This window comes from Pteropus vampyrus, unplaced genomic scaffold (assembly GCF_000151845.1).
Source record: "Pteropus vampyrus isolate Shadow unplaced genomic scaffold, Pvam_2.0 Scaffold10, whole genome shotgun sequence".
In the NCBI taxonomy this organism is placed as follows: Eukaryota; Metazoa; Chordata; class Mammalia; order Chiroptera; family Pteropodidae; genus Pteropus; species Pteropus vampyrus.
The window spans coordinates 4,081,072-4,103,426 of NW_011888791.1; the positions used below are offsets into that span (position 1 = coordinate 4,081,072).

A 22,355-nucleotide genomic window follows, 5' to 3' on the forward strand; every position below is an offset into this window, starting at 1 on the left:
ACTAATCTGATAACCAAGATGGCTGCCGATGGGCAGGTAGCCTATACAGCATGGACATGCTGCATAAAGGATTCACATTTCAAGCAGGATGGAGATTTCATGACACTAATGGCCCACAATTTAAAATTTCTGAATTATTTCTAGGGTTTCCAATTTAGTTTTCAGTTCTCGGCTAACCAAGGGTAACTAAAACCACAGGTAAGGGGGGACAATGTACTCTGGGAAGTAGATATAGCATTAATTGGGAGGACTTAGGATGTAAAGTTACAATTGAAAATAGAACAGAAGGTTTAAACTCAAGCCTGGTCACTACCTATAAAAGGCAAAAACAAGTATCAAATGAAAGGAAAAACTGGGAAAGGGTATGGGTTAGAGCAAGCAATGTGCTTTGCATATGAATTTTAAGTAAGCTAAGACATTTACATGGGGTGGCTTGTAGATGAGTAAGAAATGCAAAGGCAAAAAAGCAGGGGTGTAAGAGTAACAAATGGGTAACACTTATTCCAAACATGGAGTATTTTATCTGCATTTGTTAATGAAAAATTTTTCTACAAGAACATGTAAACATCAGATATGCACAAGTTAAAAATTATGCCACAAAATATCACTTTAAAAGTACCACGTTTTGATATGGTTTTATAATAGTTATGGGTACTCCCTCACCAATTTATGAGTTAAGAAAATTCTAAGATGTTTTAGTTAATTACAGAATTATTGGTTTTAGAGACCAAAGTGAATTTTAGAAGGTGGTAGGTATATAAAGCCTGGCTTTAAAATTTCTGATCTCAGTTCATGGTACTTCCTTCTCAGAGTGATTTGTGAGGTGTATAAAATAGTGTATAAAACAGCTGGAGCAATGCAGGTACCATATAAATTACAGCTTTTTATTTAAGGCATGTATACATTATATATAATTTATTTTTAATGAAAAACTTGAATACAGACGTTTTGTAGGAAGACTAACTGATCACGAGCAATACAAAATTAAGGTTGTTCCTCTGGACCAATGCCTTGTCTCTTAAAGAATCAGCTCTGAGAAACTTTTGGAGATCATACACATAAAATTTTAGTAAAAATTTAAAACAGTATTATCTCAGGAATATTTGTATTTTCAGGGAAAAAAAAAAACTTTAGGAAGACAAAGGAGGTAGAAGTTACCTAATCCATAAGAAATAGCCTTATACAATAGGTTCCATTTTTAACTCAAAGCCCAAAACAGCAATGATATGCAAACACCGATGAGAGTTTTCTCCAGTAAATTTTACTTTTTACCCTCCTTAGTTCCCAGAAACCACTTATGAGACTTGCAATTAGGAGAGGTTGATTTGACGGGCAGTGGAAATGGACAGAATGGAATAGTTCTATGGATTCCATTATCCATGAGTGTTTCAAATGGGTTCCTTTGCTATGCCGTCTGCCCTAGTTCAAATCTTCATCAGCCTTTAGCTGGTGTATCGCCACCACTTTTTAAAGTAAAAAAAACATTAAGTAACTCAAATAATAAAAAGAATCCTCAAATAATACAGAATATTGTCAATAAAAAGTGGCAATTTTCTGCTCCCATCCAACCTCAAAAACATGTTGGTATCCTAATTAATAAAAATTAGAAATACAACAAAGACTATGTGATTAACATAAAACTTATAAAAGCTGAAGTCTATCCAAAAGCAATTCCTACTTTCTGCTTGGTGAACATAAAATTTCATATGTAGACTATACCTGAAAAACACAAAAAGTGGTATGCTTAAAAGCATGCAGTTTCATATCATTAACAAGTTTTCACTATAATTTAGACCATATTAGTCCTCCATGGTATGTTTTCTTTCTTTGAAATGTAAGAAGAAAATTAAAATACTATGACAGAGTGATTGGGCTCAATATCTGTTAAACATTAAAAGGTAATCTCACTAGGCTGAAATCAACCCAAGTGCAATAAACTGATAAAAGTTAAGCCTACAATAAATTGTTTTAATGAAATTAAGACTATACAGTCAAATTATTTATTGAAAATGTTAAAATAACACACATTATTCTCCTCAACCATGTATACAAGAAAGCTTCCTCTTCTCCTATATGACTGTTAAACCACAAATGAATCCCAAACAGATCTGATCTGTAACTAAATGAAATTTCCCATTACTGTAATGTATCACAAGAATTTATGTAACAGCCTAGAGAACAGAAGTAAGAGATAACAGGTGCTTCAGTACCACCCATATTATCTACTAAGACCACAGTGTGAGCAACAGAGTGTAGATTCATGGTGGTAGTTCCTTGAATAAAACAGCTTAGACAGAATCTTCCACAAACACAGGTTTTTGCAGTATCCAAATCTTGGCAAAGATGGAAAGGAATGATATGAGAGCCATATGGAATCCTAATGGGAAAAAAAATGTTTAAAATATTTTTAATGTTACTAGATTCAGAACTTCATGTATTAGGACATGAATTACTGGACACTGAATTATAACCATGAAAAATACAATTATTAATTAAATGACTCAGTATATTTTTTATCTTCCAAACTGGGAAATGGGGAAAATATATTATAAAGCAAAAAGGATCTATACCACTCCATAAAGTATCTTTTAGCATTGCCACTTAATAGCATAACCCATTGAATAGAATGAATTATCTGTCCTTAATATATTATCTGTCCTTACTATATTCAGAAGAGAATTTTAAATTGTGTGAAACAAGTTCAAAACACATGTTGTTTGGGGCATTAGTTTTACTGACTGAGCAAGTAAAGGTGACCTCACCTTGCTTAAATCATTCACCTTCCTGCTTAAAACTTAAGTGGTGCCCAATGCAATTAAAATCAAGTCATAGTCTTTGCCCTATCTATAAGACACTAAGAGACAGTCTCTTGAGATTGCCTATCCATTGCTCAACTCTTCCCCCCTAAACACAACCATCCTTCAGGCATTTAGTCTCCCATTCACTGTCTTTTTCTTTGTTGTTTCTATAGTCCCTAGCCTAGGCTGGCACATAACAGGTGTTCAAACCTTGTTCAACAAATAAAACCTACTCTTAAAATTTAAACTGGAGTTTTAAACTCTTAGAAAAGTCTGAAAAGATACATATCAAAAATAATGATTTACTTTTCCTACGGGGCTTGTAATGGCCTTGTTTGCAATCTTCATTTTTTCATATGTACTAATTTGTTGCTTGTGTAAGGAACTGTGCCAGGAAGTGTCTACCACATGTCTATATTAATCTCTTTCACACTATTGGTTATAGTCTAACGAACCAGGTAACAGTTAAAAATTCTATTATCTATCTAACAATTTTAAGTTCCTACACATATTTCTAATAGACTATGACTTTATGTTTGTAACCAGTAGTTAGGTCAATTTGCCAATAGCTAGATAATAGGTATTACCCTCTTGGCTTTGGATCTAGATTCCTTTTAAAACAGGGTTGAAAACATGTAAAATTACACTTTAGTAAAGGTTCGGGTCATTTTACAAGACTCTATGTTAATAAAGGTCAAGTTCTAAAAACAATATAAATACTACAATCTAAATCATTAAGCACTAACAAATTATTCTTCACCCATACCTATTATGTCATATTTTGCTCATTTATTTTTTCCGTTCCAACTCTGCATTTTTCCATGTTGGATGTCAGTCTGTTCTTTTTTTAAAATCATTTAGCCAATTGATTATGATCTTTTCAAATCACTGGAAACCATTTATAATAGTCCTCATTTGGGCATAACTTTCCAATTTGAATACATATAATAAATTATATGTAGTCTCAGAGAAAGCCTAGAACAAGAGCTCGAGAGCAATTCATTACCAAAAGACTTCATTCAGAGTTCCCTCAAATCAGTGTTCTTAACCCCAAATCATTAGTATCATTTCCAGAGATTTAAAAAATATATAACATACAATGGGGGCCCATTTCTGGCGATTCTGAATTATTTGGTCTGAGGTAGAATCTAAGCATATATATTTCTCTTCTATATTATTTTAAAAGCTCCTCCATAGCTAATGATAACATTGATTTTTAATTGCCAGATAAGGAAATTACATGTATTTATACATCCAATAGATATTCATTGAGACCTATTATGAGCCAGGCACTGTTCTAGGTAATTACATGTAGTGTTATTTAGCAGGTAATTTTTAACTCCTAGTTAAGAGTTAGTGACTTAAACCAATGGTTTTTCAAAGTTTAGTCCATGAACAGCAGCATTAGCATCTCCTAAGAACTTGTTAGAGATGCAATTTCTTCATCCCAACTCCAAATTTACTGAGTAAGAATCTCTGAGGGTGCGGTCCAACAACCTGCTTTAATAAGCATTGAGTTTCAATAAGCATGATTCTGATGCACTCTCAGATTTGGAGGATCACAGTCTTAAAAACAGTAATTAAATCCTTAGTTACTTTTAGAACCTTAGTATTCAAAGTGTAATTCATGGACTAGAAACCTCAGACTCACCAGGAAGCTTGTTTGAAATGAAGGATCCCCACCCCAGATCGGTGAAACAGAGTCCGCTAACAAAAAGCCCAGGTGATTTGAATGTACATTAAAGTTTGAAAAGCACTGATGTAAAGTGGTTCTTAATCCTAGCTAGAATCACCTGAGGACACCTGGGGATTAAAAAAACCTGGGTCCTACTCTCAGACATTCTGATTTAACAAGTCTAACGTGGGAACTAAACAGCAGAAATTTTAAAAGCTCCTCAGGTGATTCTTGAGAACCACTGCTTTAGAATAAGAGATCTTAAGCTAGTGATGGTGAGGAAGGAAAACTAGATTCAGTTTCAGTAGGGTCCATGAGCATTATTAAGTTATATGCAAAATTCTATGTGTGGACTCATGTGTGCATTTTCCTAGGCCCATAACTTTTGTCAGTTGTTTTTATTTTTAAAGAGCCTCTCACCCACTAAAAAAAAAGTTAAGAATCTCTTCTTTGAAATATGGTCTTCCTACTATTATATAGGTACTCAATAATAATTTGGTCCACATTAGCTTCCACTCTTTTATGAAAGAAGCATGAACAAAAATTAATACCTGGACTTCGCTATCTCTTGAAATCAACTATAGTTAGTGTTCAAAGACAAGGGGAAGAGAACCAACAGCTATGGAGTGTTGGCATTACATCTGCACATTCATCTTCACAACTCTGTAAAGGGGTATTACTGTTCTTGTTTCATAGATGAGAAAACTGAATCAAAGAGGTTAAATAACTTGATAAAGCAATACTAAGAGGTGAAGCCAGGAATCCAACCCAGTCTGACCTCAAACATCATACTTTACCACCAAACCAGTTTGGAGTTCTCAAACTCAAAGGGTGCATTAGAACTACTTAGAGAATTTTAACACAGATAGCTGGACCCCACCCCTCAGAGTTGGATTCAGTAGGTCTGGAGCAGAGTTCAAGGACCTGCATCTCATCTTTGGCCATGCTACCCTGAACAAGCCCGATCCCATCTGATCTCGGAAGCTAAGCAGGGTCAGGCCTGTTTAGTACTTGGATGGGAGACCATCTAGGAAAGCCAGGTGCTGTACGTGTAAAAAATAAAATAAAAAAATAAGGGATTGTAAGCTGACAAGGTCCTTGCAATCTGTGAGGTCAACCAAGGGTTGCCTCGCCGAAAAAGAAATTTAAAAAAATAACTTGCATCTCTAACAAGTTCCTAGGTGATGCTGATGCTGCTGGTTAGGGGACCATAGTTTGAGAAACAATGTCATTCATTTAATTTATATTTATTAATATAAATTATTATAAAATAAATTAATATTTATTAAGTGCCTAACATATGACAGGGTATCACATTTTAGACCCTAGGGAAATAGTGGAGAATAAGACAAAATCCATGCCCTCATGGATTTTACATTCTATTTTGGAAAACTGAAAGAAAACAAATGTTAAAAAATATGTAATGCCAGGTAATAAATCCTATGACCCCCCCCAAAATCAAGCAATATAACAGGGTAGGGGATAAAATTTAAGATAGGGTGGTCAGGAAAGACTTTTCTGGGGTGTCATTTGGGCAGAGAACTAAATGAGGTGAGAAAGTGAGCTATGATACTTTCTGGAGGAAAAGCATTACAACCAGAGGTTAAGGAGCAGAAAGAAGGCAACCATAGCAAGATTGCGCACAGCACTCATAAGCTATGTTAAAGACTTTATTACTCTGAGGATAACACCAGGATGCTATCAAAGATACCACATTTTACAACTATTAAAGTCTTACCTATTATATAATATGGTTCGTGCAGAAGATTCCAATAAAGTTAACGGCGTTTGCAGCATTATAACTGGAAGAATTTTTGGTTGTTCAAAAGTATTTCCAAAAAGATCCAAGTACTCAAGGAATAAATTTTTAAATTCACTAGGCAAAAATGGAAGCTTATTTCGAGCTGCTGACAAAAATCGCAGGTTTGTCAATTGTCCTATCTTGAAAGGAAATCGAATCAATTCATTATCATCCAGTTTTAAATCTGTAAGTTCTCGGAGCTGGCAAAACTGCACAGGAAGTGCCTTAATTTTATTCTTGCTGAGATCCAAACTCCGAAGTGACTTCTTGAGCGTAGATTGACACAAGGCTACACTAAATGACTCCAAGTGATTGTCACTCAGGTTAAGTTCTTGAAGGTGGATAAGGTCTCCAATTGTAGCTGGAAGCTTTTTTATGTGGTTGTGACTCAAGTCTAATTTCCTAAGGTTTTTTAAGCAAAGCATACGTATATCAACTCGGACAAGCCCACAATAAGAAGTCTGAAGGTGTTCCAGAGAATGTGGGAAGTTCTTACTTAGAGGATAGTCCTTTTTGGAAGTGATAACCATTTTAGTTTTAAATTTTTCAAATTCTGAAGTCTTCACTGGTGTGGCGTTTGAGAGTGGTGCATCAATCTCACAGCCTCTATGAGCCAGTCTCACAGCTGAAAGGAAACCCTTTAAACTGCTGGAATTGGCCTAAATAAAAATAAGTGTACAATTAAAAATTCCATTTTAGATAATGTATGCATGCTAATTCATCCTATAACAAATTCTGTAAAGTTATATATGCAAATTATTCAATTATTAAAATATCTGCAAAAAATAAATTTCTTAGTATTGTATTTCAATATAGATAAAAAAAACTTTACAAGTTCTTTTTTAATTATGAGAGACACACTCTAAATAAAACTGTTCAAAGGAGAAACCATAAGAATATAAAATAAGACAGGAAAGCATGAAAAGATTTCACTTAAAATTTGGGTTTAAGATGAACTGACCCAAACCTCCAGTGCCCCTGAGATAGGCTGAGACAGTGCTGTGCACTGCAGAATGCCCAGGGGTGCCATTCACAAAGACTAGGAATTGTGAAAAGCAATGACCCTGTCAAAAGCAGGGCCAAATGGCCCTGTCAACAGTGCTAGAAAACATCAAAAGCAAAAGAGATTGCTTCCAGCTGGACATAGAAATCACTAATAAAATGGTATGTGAACTAAGTCATCAATAAAAATAATGCTTGGCAGGACACTTTAGAAGTCTCCTAAAGTTTACAACTAAAGAAATAGTGAATTTTCAGCAGTTTGGGAAATGAACTATGTAATCAGTTTGGTTGGAATATGGGAGCTTTGTAGAAGAGTAAAAGCTTAAAATATAATATGGGGATGGATTATAAATGAGCTTTATGTCAAGGTAAGTGGAATGATCAGGATGTGGGAAATCGCTGAAGATTTCTGAACATGATAATTACATAAGACGTAAGTATTATTTTGGCAGCAATATACACAGTGCAGTGGACTGAAGAAAGTCTAGAGACCTGGGTCAAGTAGGCCCAGAGGGTACCAGCTTAGACTTGAGAGTTACACACAATAAAGGTTGAGCTATAAGTATGGCAGAGAACAGGCAGAGGATGGGAATAAAGCCTTTATTTGGAAGATAGAAAAAAAGGTTGCCAGAGATAAGAGACAAAGGAGTGGCTGAGAAAATGGAGGGTAAACCAGAATAGTGCTCTGTCACAGATGCCAAGAAAGTTTTATTATTAAGGGAGAGGTCATTAGTGTCAAATTGTACAGGGCTCAAAAGGGTAAGAAATAATGGCAATGTGATTAGCAAATAGGAAGGAGATCCCTGATCTTTGAGGCAGTGTTTTGAATAAACCAGTGAAAGGTCAAATCAGATAATAAGAAAGTGGAGGCAAGAGATTTAGCCTTGTCTTTCTAGCAATTTGTTTATTCTGTTTTTCTAATTGGTACGACCCCAGCTTAGTAGGATAGGCTTAATTATCAAAAGAAGATGAAAAACCACAAGAACAGGAGGTAGCACAAAATTATTCCATTCAATACAAATGCCTTAAATAGTTATTAAACTTTTAATGTTTGCAAAGCATTTTACTTGGGGTTAAGACTAATGCAAGGCTGAACAAGACATTGCTCTTACACTCGGAGAAGGGGGAAGACAAAAAGTAGAGATAGGGCAAAGAAACATTTTTTTTATTCTAATGGTTTACGTATTTAAAAAATGATTTTAGTAAATAAAATACCCAAAAAGGGTTCTAATTGTACTTTATCCTTTTTTACCCTTTAAATTTGTAACCTCATCTGGCAAAATGTAGACCTGTGCCACTTGCCTTAAAGAGTTCCAGTCTAAGAACATTGTAAGGCTCTTTTTTGGGCACAGAAGCAAGCCCAGTTTTCCTTCCAATGGGCAGCCTTACTAAGGCTGACTCTGCACTTTTAAAGCTATACATGCATGCCTGGGAAGCAGCCATCACTTCTTCAAACTCATCCGTAGGAGTCCGTCCCTATTCATCTATGTGATAGCAGGATGTTCAAACAGCTTCTTATTTAAAGAAAATATAGCCAGCCAACCTAATCATTAATGTTTTTAATATCATACCTTACTCAGACAGATATCCACAGGAGGCTCTTTTAACCGAACAGTGGCTTTCCCCTCATCCACGAATTTAGTGAAGAATTGATCAATGTTCTCCTTCAGCTGCTTAAAACCAATGGGAAAAAAGAACAAAACCAGGTATTGTTATTTAATAATATTTATTACAACTAGAATGTGCCAATCACTTTCCTAGGCTTTGGTTTGGCTTTTAGTCCTTAAGTCTGAGTGTTTTGTGGTTTTAAATTTTAAAAGTTTTTTGTTTGGTTAGGTTTGTTTTTAGCAGTTGGGTAGTTACATTCCTCCTCTAGCTTCTGTTAGATATTAGTTCTGTTCAGTTAACTTTCCTCTTCTTAGAACAGAATCCCCTGTTGTGGGGAGAATGCTCCCTTTCTCCCATTCCAGCTATGTGGCTATAGTGAGTTGCCAATAGTAGTTACTTGCCTTAACTTCAGTCCATTAGTCTGGGATGGGCATGCCTCCCACAAGATTACAAACTCCATGAAAGTAGGAATCTTGTCTCCTTTGTTCATTATTGTATCCCCAGAGCCAGAACAGTGACTGACACATAACATGTGCTCAAAAATTTTTAATAACAAATATTGCTTCTGCTTTAACCCTCAACAACAATTTATCAAGAAGCCATTATGTACCATGATGATAGGGGGCTTGGAACTGAATAAGATCAAAACGGTAATTGTATTTATAAAGTTGCCAATATGATGAGACAATTATAAAACAAGTAATTATAGGCACAGCAAGTATTAAGACAAGGGAAGTACTGGGCTGCTATAAGACCTTATATAGCAAAGAAATCTTAAATGGTCTTGGGGTATGAAGGTGACCTTAAAGGTGAGAACTAAAAGATTGAATGTTGGGCAAGTGAAGAAACTGAGGGAAGAGAGAGTAGATAACATACCAGTAAAAGAAAACAATGTGTTCAAAGCCTTGAAAGCAAGAGAGCTTGGCAGCTGTGAGAAGGTGAAAGTTCAGTTTGGCTGAAAGATCCAGAGCCTGAAGAGGTAAACAGAGATTAGAAGTTGAAAGATTTTGTAAACTATGTTAGCAATGTTGGATTTTATCCTAAGAACAATATCCACTGAATGCCTTGAAGCTGAGAACATGGTTAGATCTACATTTTTACAGTTCTCTTTAATCTCAGTGTAATAATGAAACTTGGAGGAGGGGAAAGTGAGATGGGGAAAAGACAATGGTAGAAGTAGAGACATCCTTTAAGAAACTAGCCAGGTAAGGGATAATGATGGTTTCGACTACAGCTGGGATAAAAGGTACAAAAATCTGAAAGATACCTAGGAGGTAGAATTGAAAGGATTCAATAATAATTGGATGTGGGGAGGCAAAGGCTTTAAGGTTTCTGGATGGGGCAGAACACTCCTTAATGAATTACAGAACACTGTCAGAAAAGCAAGTTTAAGAGAGACAAGGACAATGCATTTTTAGGCATTTTGAGTTTGAAGTGCTACAACACATCCAAGTGAAGATTTCAAGTAGATAGCAGGTTTAAGTCAGAAGTAAAGGGAGAGGACTGGCTAAAGATGCAGATTTGGAAATCACAATTGGATGGTAGCTGAAGTCATGGGACAGAAAACTAGGTGTAAGAAAGAGTCCTAAGGTACTTCCAACGCTTAGCACTAATACCTACTCATCAAGGCCCTGGACCAACAGCACATTAATTCATCCAACAAATGTTTATTGAGCACCTACTACTTCCCAAGCCCCGTGGTACCACTTCTTTTACAAAACCTTCTCAAGCCCCTGTAATCAGAATTCATTTCATTTTTGGTATTGTACTACTTTGCTTTTACCTTTATTATAGTGCTTATCATAGCCCACCTTGTATTCTAAGTGGTAGTTTCTGTTTCTCCCTATTTTCAGCACAGTGACTAAATTAAGTTTATTTCCCACAGTATCTAGCACTGTACCCTGTGCACAGTAAGTCTTCAACTAGTGGTTTAGAATAAAATTTTGATTAGGATTACCACCTGCAATTGATTATTAGTGCAGTAGAAGTTTTAAGAGAGAGATCATTATAGACTTTTAAATAGGCAGTACCTGAGCTGGGTACTGAAAGAGATAGGTTTAGGGGGAAGATAAGAGGGGAAGAAAAGGGAGACCCAATTCTAGTAATGAGTTTGCTTCTGTCACCTAATAGTTTTGTAACCTATAAAATGTTAGGTGATTTCTAAAGTCCTTTCAATTTGAAAAATTTTGAGTTGATTTCAGGGGGAAATTATTTAGACTTTCAACTACTTACATCAAACACTAGATGTCTCTGAATAAGACAGTAACGCCTTTATTCAACTAAGAATTTACTGAGGATTACAATATTGTAAGAGAAATAATCCCAGAAATTGTATAAAAACCAGTCAAGAGTCAGATGCAATGGTAAGTGAAGAATTGCCCCCTCAACTTTATTTATAGTAGATGCAAGGGTATTCCAAGTCATTTGCCTAGTAATGAAGAAAAAAGATTTTATAAAATCTATGCTTTAAAAATTCTATTTCAAATTCCAACTGCTTCTAGAGAGTTACTACTGCTCTGCAGATAAGAAAAAGCCCTAGACCTAAAAGATCAGGTCTTAGATTCAGTAATCAACAACTTTCATAAAAATATCAAGATGCAACCCAAAGAAAGCACTGCTGCTTTACTACTGTACTAATCTGGTCTAGCGACTTTAGTTACTATTCCTTAAAGCCTTAAAAAAACAAAAGCTACCGAAAATTCTGTGTGAGAAACAATCTACTGAACGAAAATGCGGTTACTCTATTGTTCCCCTCAAATGGATTGCTGCTTTATTAGAGTTTAGTTTCATGAAAGCCGAATTTTCACAGGCTTTAAAAGGGTAGAGTTACTATCTACTACTAAATAGCAACACTGTCAAATCAAAGTCGCATAAATGGGCAAGAAAAATGACGAGAAGGTGTACTCTCAGCAGCTTTCCTCCTTCGGGTCCTTGGGTGAAGCCCAGGACCTGGGAACAGGTGTGGTGGTGGGGCTCAGGGGCCGGGCACTCACGAACCCCTAAGACGGACTCCAACCTCGGGGATGACTCGCCTCTCCGCTGAGCGGAAGAGAACGTGGCTGACTCCCCCGCAGGGCCTGCTCTCACCACGCACCTCATAGCGGGTCCCGCGCTTGTCCTTCAGGGTGGAGATGAGCAGGTAGGCGGAGTGCGGGCCGCCCCGCTCGCCCCCGGCCTGAGGCCGCGGTTGACTTTTGGGAGTCTGCTGACAGAGGATCAACACCGCTCGGACGCCCTTGCCCCGGTTCCTCAACCCCAAGGCCGGCAAGTGCCGACTGATCACCTCGACCTCACAGTGCAGCTTCATCTCGCCAGAGCCGCACCACCAAGACCCACAACTCCGCTTTGAAATTTCCCCCTTCCCGCCAGGCAGCGCCGCTGCCAGGGTCCTCGACCGCGCGGGCTGTCCGCGGATCCGCCTGTCTGCTTTCTTTGCCGACATCTTGGACTTTCTCAATACAGTGGCTCTATGACTCCTGCGGACACTGACGGCGTCCCCTCTCCCTCTCAGAGCCGAATCCTCACTGTGGCTGCGGGCTGGCAGAGAGCGGACACCGACAGCCTGAGGACCCGGCTCGCACCTTCCTTAACCGGCGTTGGGCGAGGACATAACGTCATTGACCCTGGGGGGAGGGGGGGGCGCGTGCAACTAGCGACGGTGATTGTTATTGTTTTGGAGGCAGAGTCTTTGTTTCCGCTGTTGACAGCTAACGCAGTACTTACACACTGAGTTTCCCCAGGAAAGGCCTGTATCCCAGGGAAAGTCTACTTACAAAGCTTCCGCACTTGGGACATTACCAATTTGCCCAATGCCAGCTAGAGCGCGTGGAGGCAACACCTGTCACTTCAGAACAGAGCTTGTACTAACAGTATTTGACTTGGCAATTTCTATTGAACGAATTGTCACTTTGCAACTGAGAGGGGCTTCGATGCTGTGACTGGCTTACTGCTTGTGATACTTGGGAAGACCGTCCAGACCCCAAACGCCCTTTGGACTCCTTATTCCATATATTAAACGCCCTTTGGACTCCTTATTCCATATATTAAAGAAGGTCCGGGAGGCGCCTGGGGCACACATGTTAAGGAGACACTCTCAGGGTCATAGTCTTGTCTCCTTAAATTGTGTGCCTTGGGTTCCTCCCTCGCCACACCCTGTTCCCGGCCTTCTATTAAATATTACATTTCGTCTGAGCTGTATTTTTGTAAACGGTGTCAAGAAATACCGATTTTCAATTAAACTATGACGGTATAATGTATCCTTAAATGAGTGTCCCTGTTAACATATTGAACCTAACGTGCTACTTGTTGATAAAATTCTGAAAAACGTAGTTGATTCATGAAAAATAGTAATTGAAATAAAAATTTGCAAAAGTAAATTTTCTGTTTAGTATTCTTGCAGGAAGAGTATGCAAACACTACTCAAGCATTTAGCAACAGTTAATCTCATGGCAAGAGAAAATTAACAGCTTTCAGAGACTATTAGGCTTTATAGAAATTATTCATTTTGTTCTTTGGGTAATAATATGGAATAAAATAATAAAACACAGCCCTAAAGCATTATAAATATGTAAAATATACTCTGAACCTCCAAGGACTGTTGGGAGCTGGGAAAATCTTAAATGTTGTACAAACCACTGTAATTTCAATTAAAATAATGCACAAAATCAAGAATACCAAAAAAAAAAAAGTCTTCCAATCTTTTATTTGATATTACATGGGCTGTGGAGGCATGGATATAGCAGTTAAATGTTAAATAAAGATAGGAAAGTTACTTAACAGTGCCAAGGTGAGTTTATAATAGAACAATGGTGTGTACTGACAAAAACTTACCTTCCTAATTGGCAGAGTCTCAAAAAAGACTTGACTCCCCAAATATTTAAGATTAAGTAAGATAATACATATAAGACTGAAAGTAAAATAAATATCAGTTTTCAAGATCTCATCTCCTTTCCCCCATCTTCCTCTCAGACAGCCAATTTTTAAGGCTGAAATACTTGGATCTGACACTTATTTTGGTCTTAGTGAACTCTTTATGAAACAAGGGATCCTTTGAACACCTATCCATACTTCTCTTGTGGATGGAAAAGGGGCCATATGCTAAACCTGACAAGCTCAGCGAAGGCCAGCATGGTGGGCCCTGCAAAGTCAAAGACCAAAAGTAACCACATAGGATGGTCTGAACATAAAAATTTCTAACTAAAAGCAGATCATGGCACGTAGTCATATCCTAGGCCTGTAGCTTCCTTGACAAAGGTCAATCTTTACCTTAAGTAAACCTATCTATTGTCTTTTTGCATCTAAGATAACATGCTCTTGGAATGTCAGAGTAATCTCTTTTTTCCAGACCCCTCGGGGTACAACCTACTGCACCAGAGCACAAGACCAGAGTACCCTTCATGGTTACCTTGTCTCCTGCACACTATCTCTAAGTGCTATAAATGTTTATTATTCACTATCCTGTACCCACCAACGTAAATGAAGTGTGTGTCTCTCTGTTTTACTTTTTATTCAATCCCGGAGATTTCCTTGCTTTGCTTTCTCTCACTCCCTTAAATCTACCCCCAATGATTTCACGTAACCTTCCTTGCCTTTCTTCCTTTGCTTCTAATGTATAAAATAAGCTGCGAAACTGCCATTCTTTGGAGAATTTTTTTCATTTTTTTATTTTCTTAGGCGAGGCAACCCTTGGTTGACCTCACAGATTGCAAGGACCTTGTCAGACTACAATCCTATTTTATTTTTTATGCCTACAGTACGCAGTCTTCCTAGGTGATCTCCCAACCGAGTACTAACCCTGCTTAGCTTCTGAGATCAGATGGGATCGGGCTTGTTCAGGGTAGCATGGCCATAGACTGGAGAATTTTTTTAATCCATTGAGATTTTGCTTCCTCATAATTGTCATCAGTTTGGCTCAAATAAACTCATCAAAATTCTCTACTGGTTTGGACATTTCTTACATTGACACTCTTTACCATCATTCAAATAAAGCCTGCCCATTGACCTCCCCTACCCTCAATTATCTCAAGCTAGTTTACATTGCAGACTGACTAGATATGGAAATACACAAAGAATGTTAAATTGGGCTACAGGTTTTGACAAAAGTAACCAAAGAAATAACATCTAGATTTTATTTTTCCTGTCAAGTTGGTTCTTATTCCCTTTTCTCTGTTTTGTTCATACTAATTAATTCTATTAATCTTTCAAAATCCGGTTCAGTTTCTAACAAGCTTTTTTTTAACAACTTGATCTTCCTTTTTGGAGTGGGGAAATCCACTCCAATAACCTTTCATTCCTTTTATTCCCTAGGTTTCTGGCATATACCAGGCAATCAACAGATAATTAACTCTGACTTTTCCCTTCATTCATGGTCATAGGAAACTTTCTTCCCTTTGGTTTGTAGCTCACTTGTGTTTGCTAACCAATGGTTGTTGGCACTAATTCAACACCAACAGGAATCCTCAATTTGAGATGGGGTGATTCCCCAATTTGAGGTGGGGTGATGAAGGAAACTTTACTCAGTGCAAATAGCTCAATTGTGATGCAGCAAGGATATGAGAACAGCTTAAGTGTTACAACTTAATTAAGAGGCAGAAAGGCCGTGAAGCAACCCTCCCCCACCAGGGTCAAGGGTAGGTGTTTCAGTTCCAGCCAGGGAAACCCAACCTCCAATAGAAAAGGAAAACACTCTCTTGGAGCCACAGGGGAGATGACCTATATAGAGAGAAAAAAACCCCTGCCCCAGTCCCTGATTGGTCTGTCCTCACATAAAGGAGGACTCTTAAATCCTCAAAGTTTGATTGGTCCAAAAAGCACTGTCCTGATTGGTTCTAATAGACCTGCTCTGATTGGTCAGTGAAGATGCTAGTTGGGCTATGGCTGCACAGCTCCGATTGGATGGAAAAAGCCTCAGCGCTATTAGTTGAAATACAATTTCAAGACTCTTTTATAAAGGCTGGCTCAGATGGCAGAAACAGTGCAGGCAGACAGTTCAGTGCCGACTTCTCCCTGAAGTTCTGTTTGGGTGAGAGTGCCCTGTGTTAGAAACAGCTGCTAGGCTCTGCATTTAAATTTGAGCCCAGCTAGCCCTTTTCAATAGGTATCTTCTTTAGGAATAGAATCATAAACTTAAAAAAAATCTATTTTGCCATAAACGCGGTCTAAGATACATATTTTACATGTTTAGCTATTGCAATCATATGTACACTTCAGTTTCATCAGCCATGTCTTTCCAGGTGGTCGTTTCGGCCAGGGTCCATAGGTTCAAGCTAGTAAAAACAGTCACGTCATATTCTTAAAGTCCGAGATCACAATTAATTGACACAATATATAGTTGACTTATCTGCCCTAGCACATTGGGACCACATCTTGGAGTTTTTTGTTTGTTTGTTTTTTGTTTTAATGGTAAACTATATCTAAACTAAATAAAGTTAAAATAGTTAACAAATATACACTTAAGCTTTAGACCTCTACAGTGCTGCCTTGTGCATGTTGACAGACATGTTTTATAGGTTGTGCTTCCACTATGATTTCCTAATTAATACCTACCTTTTCATTCTTAGTACTGCTATGTCGATTCAAAGCTGCATTACTTACTTTCAGAACTATTCCTGACCTTACAGGTCTTCTTACTTCAAGTGCATTTATTCATTCATTTAATATTTATGGTGTTCTTGCTTTGTGCCAGCACCTATGCTAAATGTTTAGATGGCAAAGATGAGATGACAGTGTTTAGTAGAGACAAATAAACCAACAATTATACTACAATGGGGTTGAATGTTAAATGAGGACATTAGAGTAGTATAAAGTAGCCAGGTAATGAAAGTAATTTGTTTGCTAAACCTAGGCCTTTGAATTTTAGCCTGAAAGTTCTGGAAAACCACTGAAAATTTTCAGGGAGATCAATTGAGACCTGTTTAGGAAAGTTTGCTGGGGTCAGTAAAGAGATCACTTTGCAGGTGGAGCAAGCCTAGAGGCAGGGATCAAGAGCAAATGTGATAATTTGCCATTTACATTGCTGCCAAATTAAATTTCTAAACTTTTGGAGCTGAAACATAGTTTACAGATATTCCAATTCAATTCTCTCAGTTTACAAAAGGGGAATAAAGTCTGGAAACAGTTAAGGGATTTGCTCATGACCTCATAGATTGTTTTAGAATAAATAATGCTAGAACTCAAGTCTCACATGCTGCACTTAATTCTTCCCCAAAACCTTCATGGGTTTCTGCCCTTTGTAATTTAATTACAAACACTTGCCCAAAGGCTTGTCTCTTATTCCTTTGGTATCCAGGTCCTATTACTTAGCTAGACAAATCTTCCCAGAGCAGCCTCTGTGTTTTTGTTTGTATTTGGCACCTGCTCTTTGAGATTCCCTGAAGTTAAACAGATGATATTTCATCTAGTACTTCTGGATGTTCAGAGCAAGAGGAACTTAGGTAATCTTGTCCAAAATATTGCTATATGATTACTTATTTAACGCCTGTCTGCAAGTTTCCTGGGGACAGGTTCTGAGTCACTACTGTTATATTCAAGGTCTAGCATAGTGTTTACATAGAGTAGCAACTCAATGCATATTTGCAGAAAGAATGAATGAATGAATATATGCTATTTATTCATTCAACAAATATTTATGAGACCTGTATTGTGCTAGAAGAGAACAAGCTTACACACTAGAATGTATTCAATTAATACTGCTTGTGTATTAGTAAGTAGCTAGCCATTTGGAGAGAAAGGAAGCTAGAGTTCTCCCTCACTCCTGGAGACAGTGAAATAAATTTAGGTAGATCGAAGATTTAAAATAAAAACTGAAAATGTAAAAATACTACAAGAAACAAAAGTTTTAAAGAATTTTGACACACAAAACCTAAAAGATGTAATTTAACGAGTTGATAAACGTTAATACATAAAATTTAAACATTTTACATGGAGGAATATACCAGAAACGAATTAAAGAAATAAGAATCTGGGGTTGTGGTGAATAAAACAACTTTGCAACCCATACGAAGGTCAAAGAGCTTATTTTTATGCATGTAAGCATTTACAAATAAATGAACTACAGATCAGCAACACATTAAGAAAGTAGCTCAAAGGAGAAATTCCTAGATAGAGATACATGGCTGGATTATAAACATAGGAAAACATGATCTGTGTCATCAATATTCAAAATAAAACTAAACAGCTACCATTTTTAGGCTATTAAAAGGACAAATATAATAAAAGTTTGCGAATTTACACTGTTGGGGGATTGTGAAAAAACATATTTTCTATGGGTATGAGTTTGGATTGTTATAATTTCTATGGAGGAAAAATTGGTAATATCTAAAAAATTTTAAAACTCATATGCTTAGGACTGGCAGTCCTATTTCCAGATTTTTATTTTATTTTATGGACATACATTATTTTATTAATATACAATATAAATATAGATGTAAGTATGCAAAAAAAGATTTACCCAAGGATGTTTCATCTTCATGCCCTATTTTTACTATGTATTCCTCCATACCTTTTAAATACTTCTAAGATGCTTTATGACCTCTTTATTTGTAAAAACAGTGGGTCTGGTATGCTTCTGTTTGGGCAAATGAAGAGAGATATAAAAATTCATATAAATACAAACATGTATATGGACACATTTATACATCTATGTGTCCATATATGTACATATAGATACACACATACATAGTTTACTGATATTCTAATTTAATTCTCTCATTTTACATGAGAGGAATAGAGGCTGAAAAGAGTAAAGGGATTTGCCCACATACGTGTGTGAGTACATGAAAGACAGATATTTCTTTAAGGATCCCCACCAAAACTGATAATATGTTATTCTGGATGGGAAGACTGAAGAAATAGAGGTGTGGGTTGAAGAAAGCTTTACTTAAAAAAACTTTTATTTAATGTGTGTATGTTTTACTTTAGAACACATAAGTAATTAAAATATCAATATTTGTTGAAATGTATGTATATCAGACTATTAAACATTGGGCTTTAAATCATTAATGACTTAATTTTGAACAGCTGGAAAGACATGGCTGATGAAAATAAAGTGTACATATCATTTCCATAGCTAAACATGCAAAACATGTATCTTAAGCCTTGTTTATGGCAAAATAGAGTTTTTCAACTATAAAGTATGATTCTATTCCTAAAGGTTCTGAAAGTGAAGGCAATTCAAGTGCAATGAAGTTCTTTAAACTATGAAATTCTGGATGTACAATCCCAGATAATTGTGAAATTTGAGATGAAAATAGGAGTTATCTTGAATAATAGTGTCTTAACATGCAGATGTTAAGCACATGCAGACCATTCTGATGTGCTTAAATTAAAAAATTATGTCTATATTCTGTACTGGTAGGATGTTTCAATGCTATGTATATTTTATTTTTTTCCAAAAAAAAAATATTGATAGGAGTTATCTGGGCAAGGAGATAATGGCACACTTTTTCTTTTCCTTGAGTTTCACAGTATTGGAAAAAAGGAAACCAAGCTCATTAGGTATTATATTCGGGGAAAATGTGTCTTAAAAAACTATTTAAAAGGCAAATACAAAAGAGCACTAGGAATCTGTAAGAAGAGTGCAGTGTTCAACTAAAAGCTCTTTATAAATACCGGGTAAAAATGGACTTTTAAAGCTGTATTCTAAGCTTTCATTGGTTGAGACAGATGGTGCCGCATTACCTTAAAGCTGAGAGGAAATACAGCTTCCCAACTGCAGTTTTGTAATATAGAATAACTTTCAAGACCAGAATAAACATTAAAAACGACTTGAATATCAAACTAGTTGAACAGCTTTTTCAAGTAACTAATTTCTTTTTTGTCCTTTTTGTTTTTGCTTTTAAATGAGTTCCAACTTTGGATCCAAAGGCTGATATATTAGAGTGCTGAAAGTATTTATGGACTTGATCTCAGAACCATTGTAATCTTTTATTGAGACAACCTAGGAAAGACCAACTAAGAAAGGCCTGAGAAGGGTTAGGTGTGGGCAAATGTTAGATTAGCTTTTGAGAGGCGTATGGATTTTGTTAACCAGATAGCAATGACTGATATAAGTTCCAGGAAAACTGAAGAAGCTTGATACTGGATCCTCTACAGAGCGGATTTAAAGTTAAATACCTTTTAAATCTTATCTATCACTATGCTTTTTTTTTTTTTCATTTGTTTATCCTCCACTCTAGTTACACAAGGTTGTTCATCTTCCCCAAGTCTTTTCCAACTCCATTCTTTGGCTTCAATTCTTCCTCTCACTAGGAATTCCCTTCACCTACTGGTGCCTGTAGAAATTCTACTCTTCAAGGTTTACCTCTAAGGCCCCGGAAATGCACCAAGCTGTAATTAATTTCTCTTTTCTTTGCTCCTCTTGAATTCCATAACCACATCCAATGTTGAATACGGAGTGTTCTACTTAGCGGTACACACAGCACAGAGTCACAAAGTAGTAACTGGAAGGAAGGGCTTTAAAATAATCCTGTTTTCCTCACTACATTTGCAAATTGTAAGGGCGGGAACCAAGACACATTTGCTTACTTCCTTCATATGTAATGAAGTGCCTAATTTAATGATTGGGAGGGGCATATCACCAGAATACTGAAGAAATACAACCTTTAAGAAGTGTTGTATTTTAGTTCTAATATTGAAAGTTCATGTGTAAAAGTTTCCTAGATTATTCACGGTTACATTTTACAGGTAAAGCTTTGATTTTAGAGCCATGTACAGCTTCATTTATCTAGACACATCATAAATGACCATGTGGAATTTAGACATCTTTGAGCAGATTCTGAGAAGGCATTTGGTTTTTAGTAGCTGTCTTGTCCTGAAATCACCTGGTCAAAGCCGCATACATTGCACATTTACTTGTTTTTCACTTTAAACTCTACTAGCTACGTTTAAATATTAAATCACGCAATATTCATCTGGAATGGTGTAGGTGTATTTCTAGGGCTGTGTCGATTAAAAAAACAATTTTAAAAACGTATTCTCTTTAACAAAATAGAAACTCCTACCGTTGACTCCTAATCATTACAGCTGATTCTAAGTTATTTTGTCAATTTATCCCAGTAGGTGTCAGTGCTGAGGTTGAGGCAAAGTCTTTTTTTTCAAGAGTAGAATTTTAATTAAAAGAACGTAAAGGGTTCAGGCAATGAAGGGACAGTAGTATCGTAAAAACATTTGTTTTGAGAGTTCAAAATTCATTCCCGAGGGTTGATTCAAAAGAGACGGGGTCTCGCTATGTTGCCCAGGCTGGAGTGCAGTGGCTATTCACAGGCGCGATCCCACTACTGATCAGCACGGGAGTTTTGACCTGCTCCGTTTCCGACCTGGGCCGGTTCACCCCTCCTTAGGCAACCTGGTGGTCCCCCGCTCCCGGGAGGTCACCATATTGATGCCGAACTTAGTGCGGACACCCGATCGGCATAGCGCACTACAGCCCAGAACTCCTGGGCTCAAGCGATCCTCCTGCCTCAGCCTCCCGAGTAGCTGGGACTACAGGCGCGCGCCACCGCGCCCGGCGGACGGAGGCGGCGCGAGAGTGCACTAGAGCCTGAGCTGTGGTGACGTCATCCGCTATGCTGCCCTGGAACTCTTCCAAACCTTCGCTCTACTCTAGCGAAACAGCGTAACTACACTGCGCACGCGTCGTTTGTCAGCACTGCATTCTGGGTAAACTGTCCCCAAAATTTCAAGAACGCATGCGTGCGGTAGGTCCTTCCTTTTGCCTCGTTGCCTCCGAGAGAGCAAGATGGGTCATCAGCAACTGTACTGGAGCCATCCGAGAAAATTCGGCCAGGGGTCTCGTTCTTGGTGAGAAACATTGTGGTTTCAGGGAAGGGTTGCTTGGGGCGCAACGCTGCTTGAACTCTAAAGTAGAGGCGCTTGCAGGCGGCGGGTAGGGGAAGACCGAATTGGAGCCCTGACTGTCGCCATTACAGGCCTCCAGTGGGTTCCTGAAGGCCAGCGGTGCGGTCGGTGGAACCCCTCTTCCCTTTCCCTCTTTGCGGAATCCTGTAATTTCTGCGATCTGTCGTAATGACATCTCTCTTTACAGCCGCGTCTGCTCAAACCGGCACGGTCTGATCCGGAAATACGGCCTCAATATGTGCCGCCAGTGTTTCCGTCAGTACGCGAAGGATATAGGTTTCATTAAGGTACGCGTGCGCAGACGCCATACTCTCCTTTCGTTTCTGTGGGCAGCGTGTGTGCGGGTAGTTCTTCACTGTGAGCAGTAGGCTAATACCGTTCTCTGTTTTAGTTAAGTCTATCCTATTAATCTGCCAAAACTCTCAGCAGGTGACAGTGCAGATTAATAGGATAGGGGAGGAGTAAAGACCTTAAAAATAGTCTTTTAAAGACCTTTTTACCCAGCTCTGCCAGTTTTAGGTGCCATGTATTATGCTGGATAAAATTATTCACGTTTCAGGACTGCTAAAATTAAATTATATGTTTTTAATCGTGCCTAGACATTTCCCAGCCAAAT

The 22,355-nt window shown here is 37.6% G+C and overlaps 2 protein-coding genes and 1 pseudogene across 4 annotated transcripts in view; 2 read left to right on the forward strand and 1 right to left on the reverse strand.

Moving 5' to 3' along the window:
* Positions 1-1,239: 1,239 nt before the first annotated feature.
* LRR1 (leucine rich repeat protein 1) lies at positions 1,240-12,440 on the reverse strand. 3 transcript variants are annotated; one of them, XM_023522010.1, is made up of 4 exons: positions 11,979-12,288; positions 8,848-8,949; positions 6,212-6,933; positions 1,240-2,377 (listed from the first exon to the last, which is right to left on the reverse strand). In XM_023522010.1, the coding sequence occupies exons 1-4, from the start codon at positions 12,189-12,191 to the stop codon at positions 2,137-2,139; spliced, it is 1,278 nt and encodes a 425-aa protein (XP_023377778.1). In that variant the 5' UTR covers positions 12,192-12,288; the 3' UTR covers positions 1,240-2,136. The 3 variants fall into 3 exon arrangements, with proteins under 3 accessions (XP_023377778.1, XP_011374340.2, XP_011374345.1); XM_011376038.2 differs by having other exon boundaries at positions 8,848-8,946; positions 11,979-12,285; XM_011376043.2 differs by lacking the exon at positions 6,212-6,933 and having other exon boundaries at positions 2,219-2,377; positions 8,848-8,946; positions 11,979-12,440.
* Positions 5,407-5,525, forward strand: LOC111731107 (annotated as a pseudogene).
* Positions 12,441-21,509: 9,069 nt separating the features above from the next.
* Positions 21,510-22,355, forward strand: part of RPS29 (ribosomal protein S29) — a 2,113-nt gene continuing 1,267 nt past the window's right edge. The window contains exons 1-2 of the mRNA XM_023522045.1: positions 21,510-21,682; positions 21,927-22,026. Of these exons, the coding sequence (XP_023377813.1) occupies positions 21,621-21,682; positions 21,927-22,026 (162 nt within the window). The 5' untranslated portion in view covers positions 21,510-21,620. The remainder of the gene's footprint in view (positions 21,683-21,926; positions 22,027-22,355) is intronic.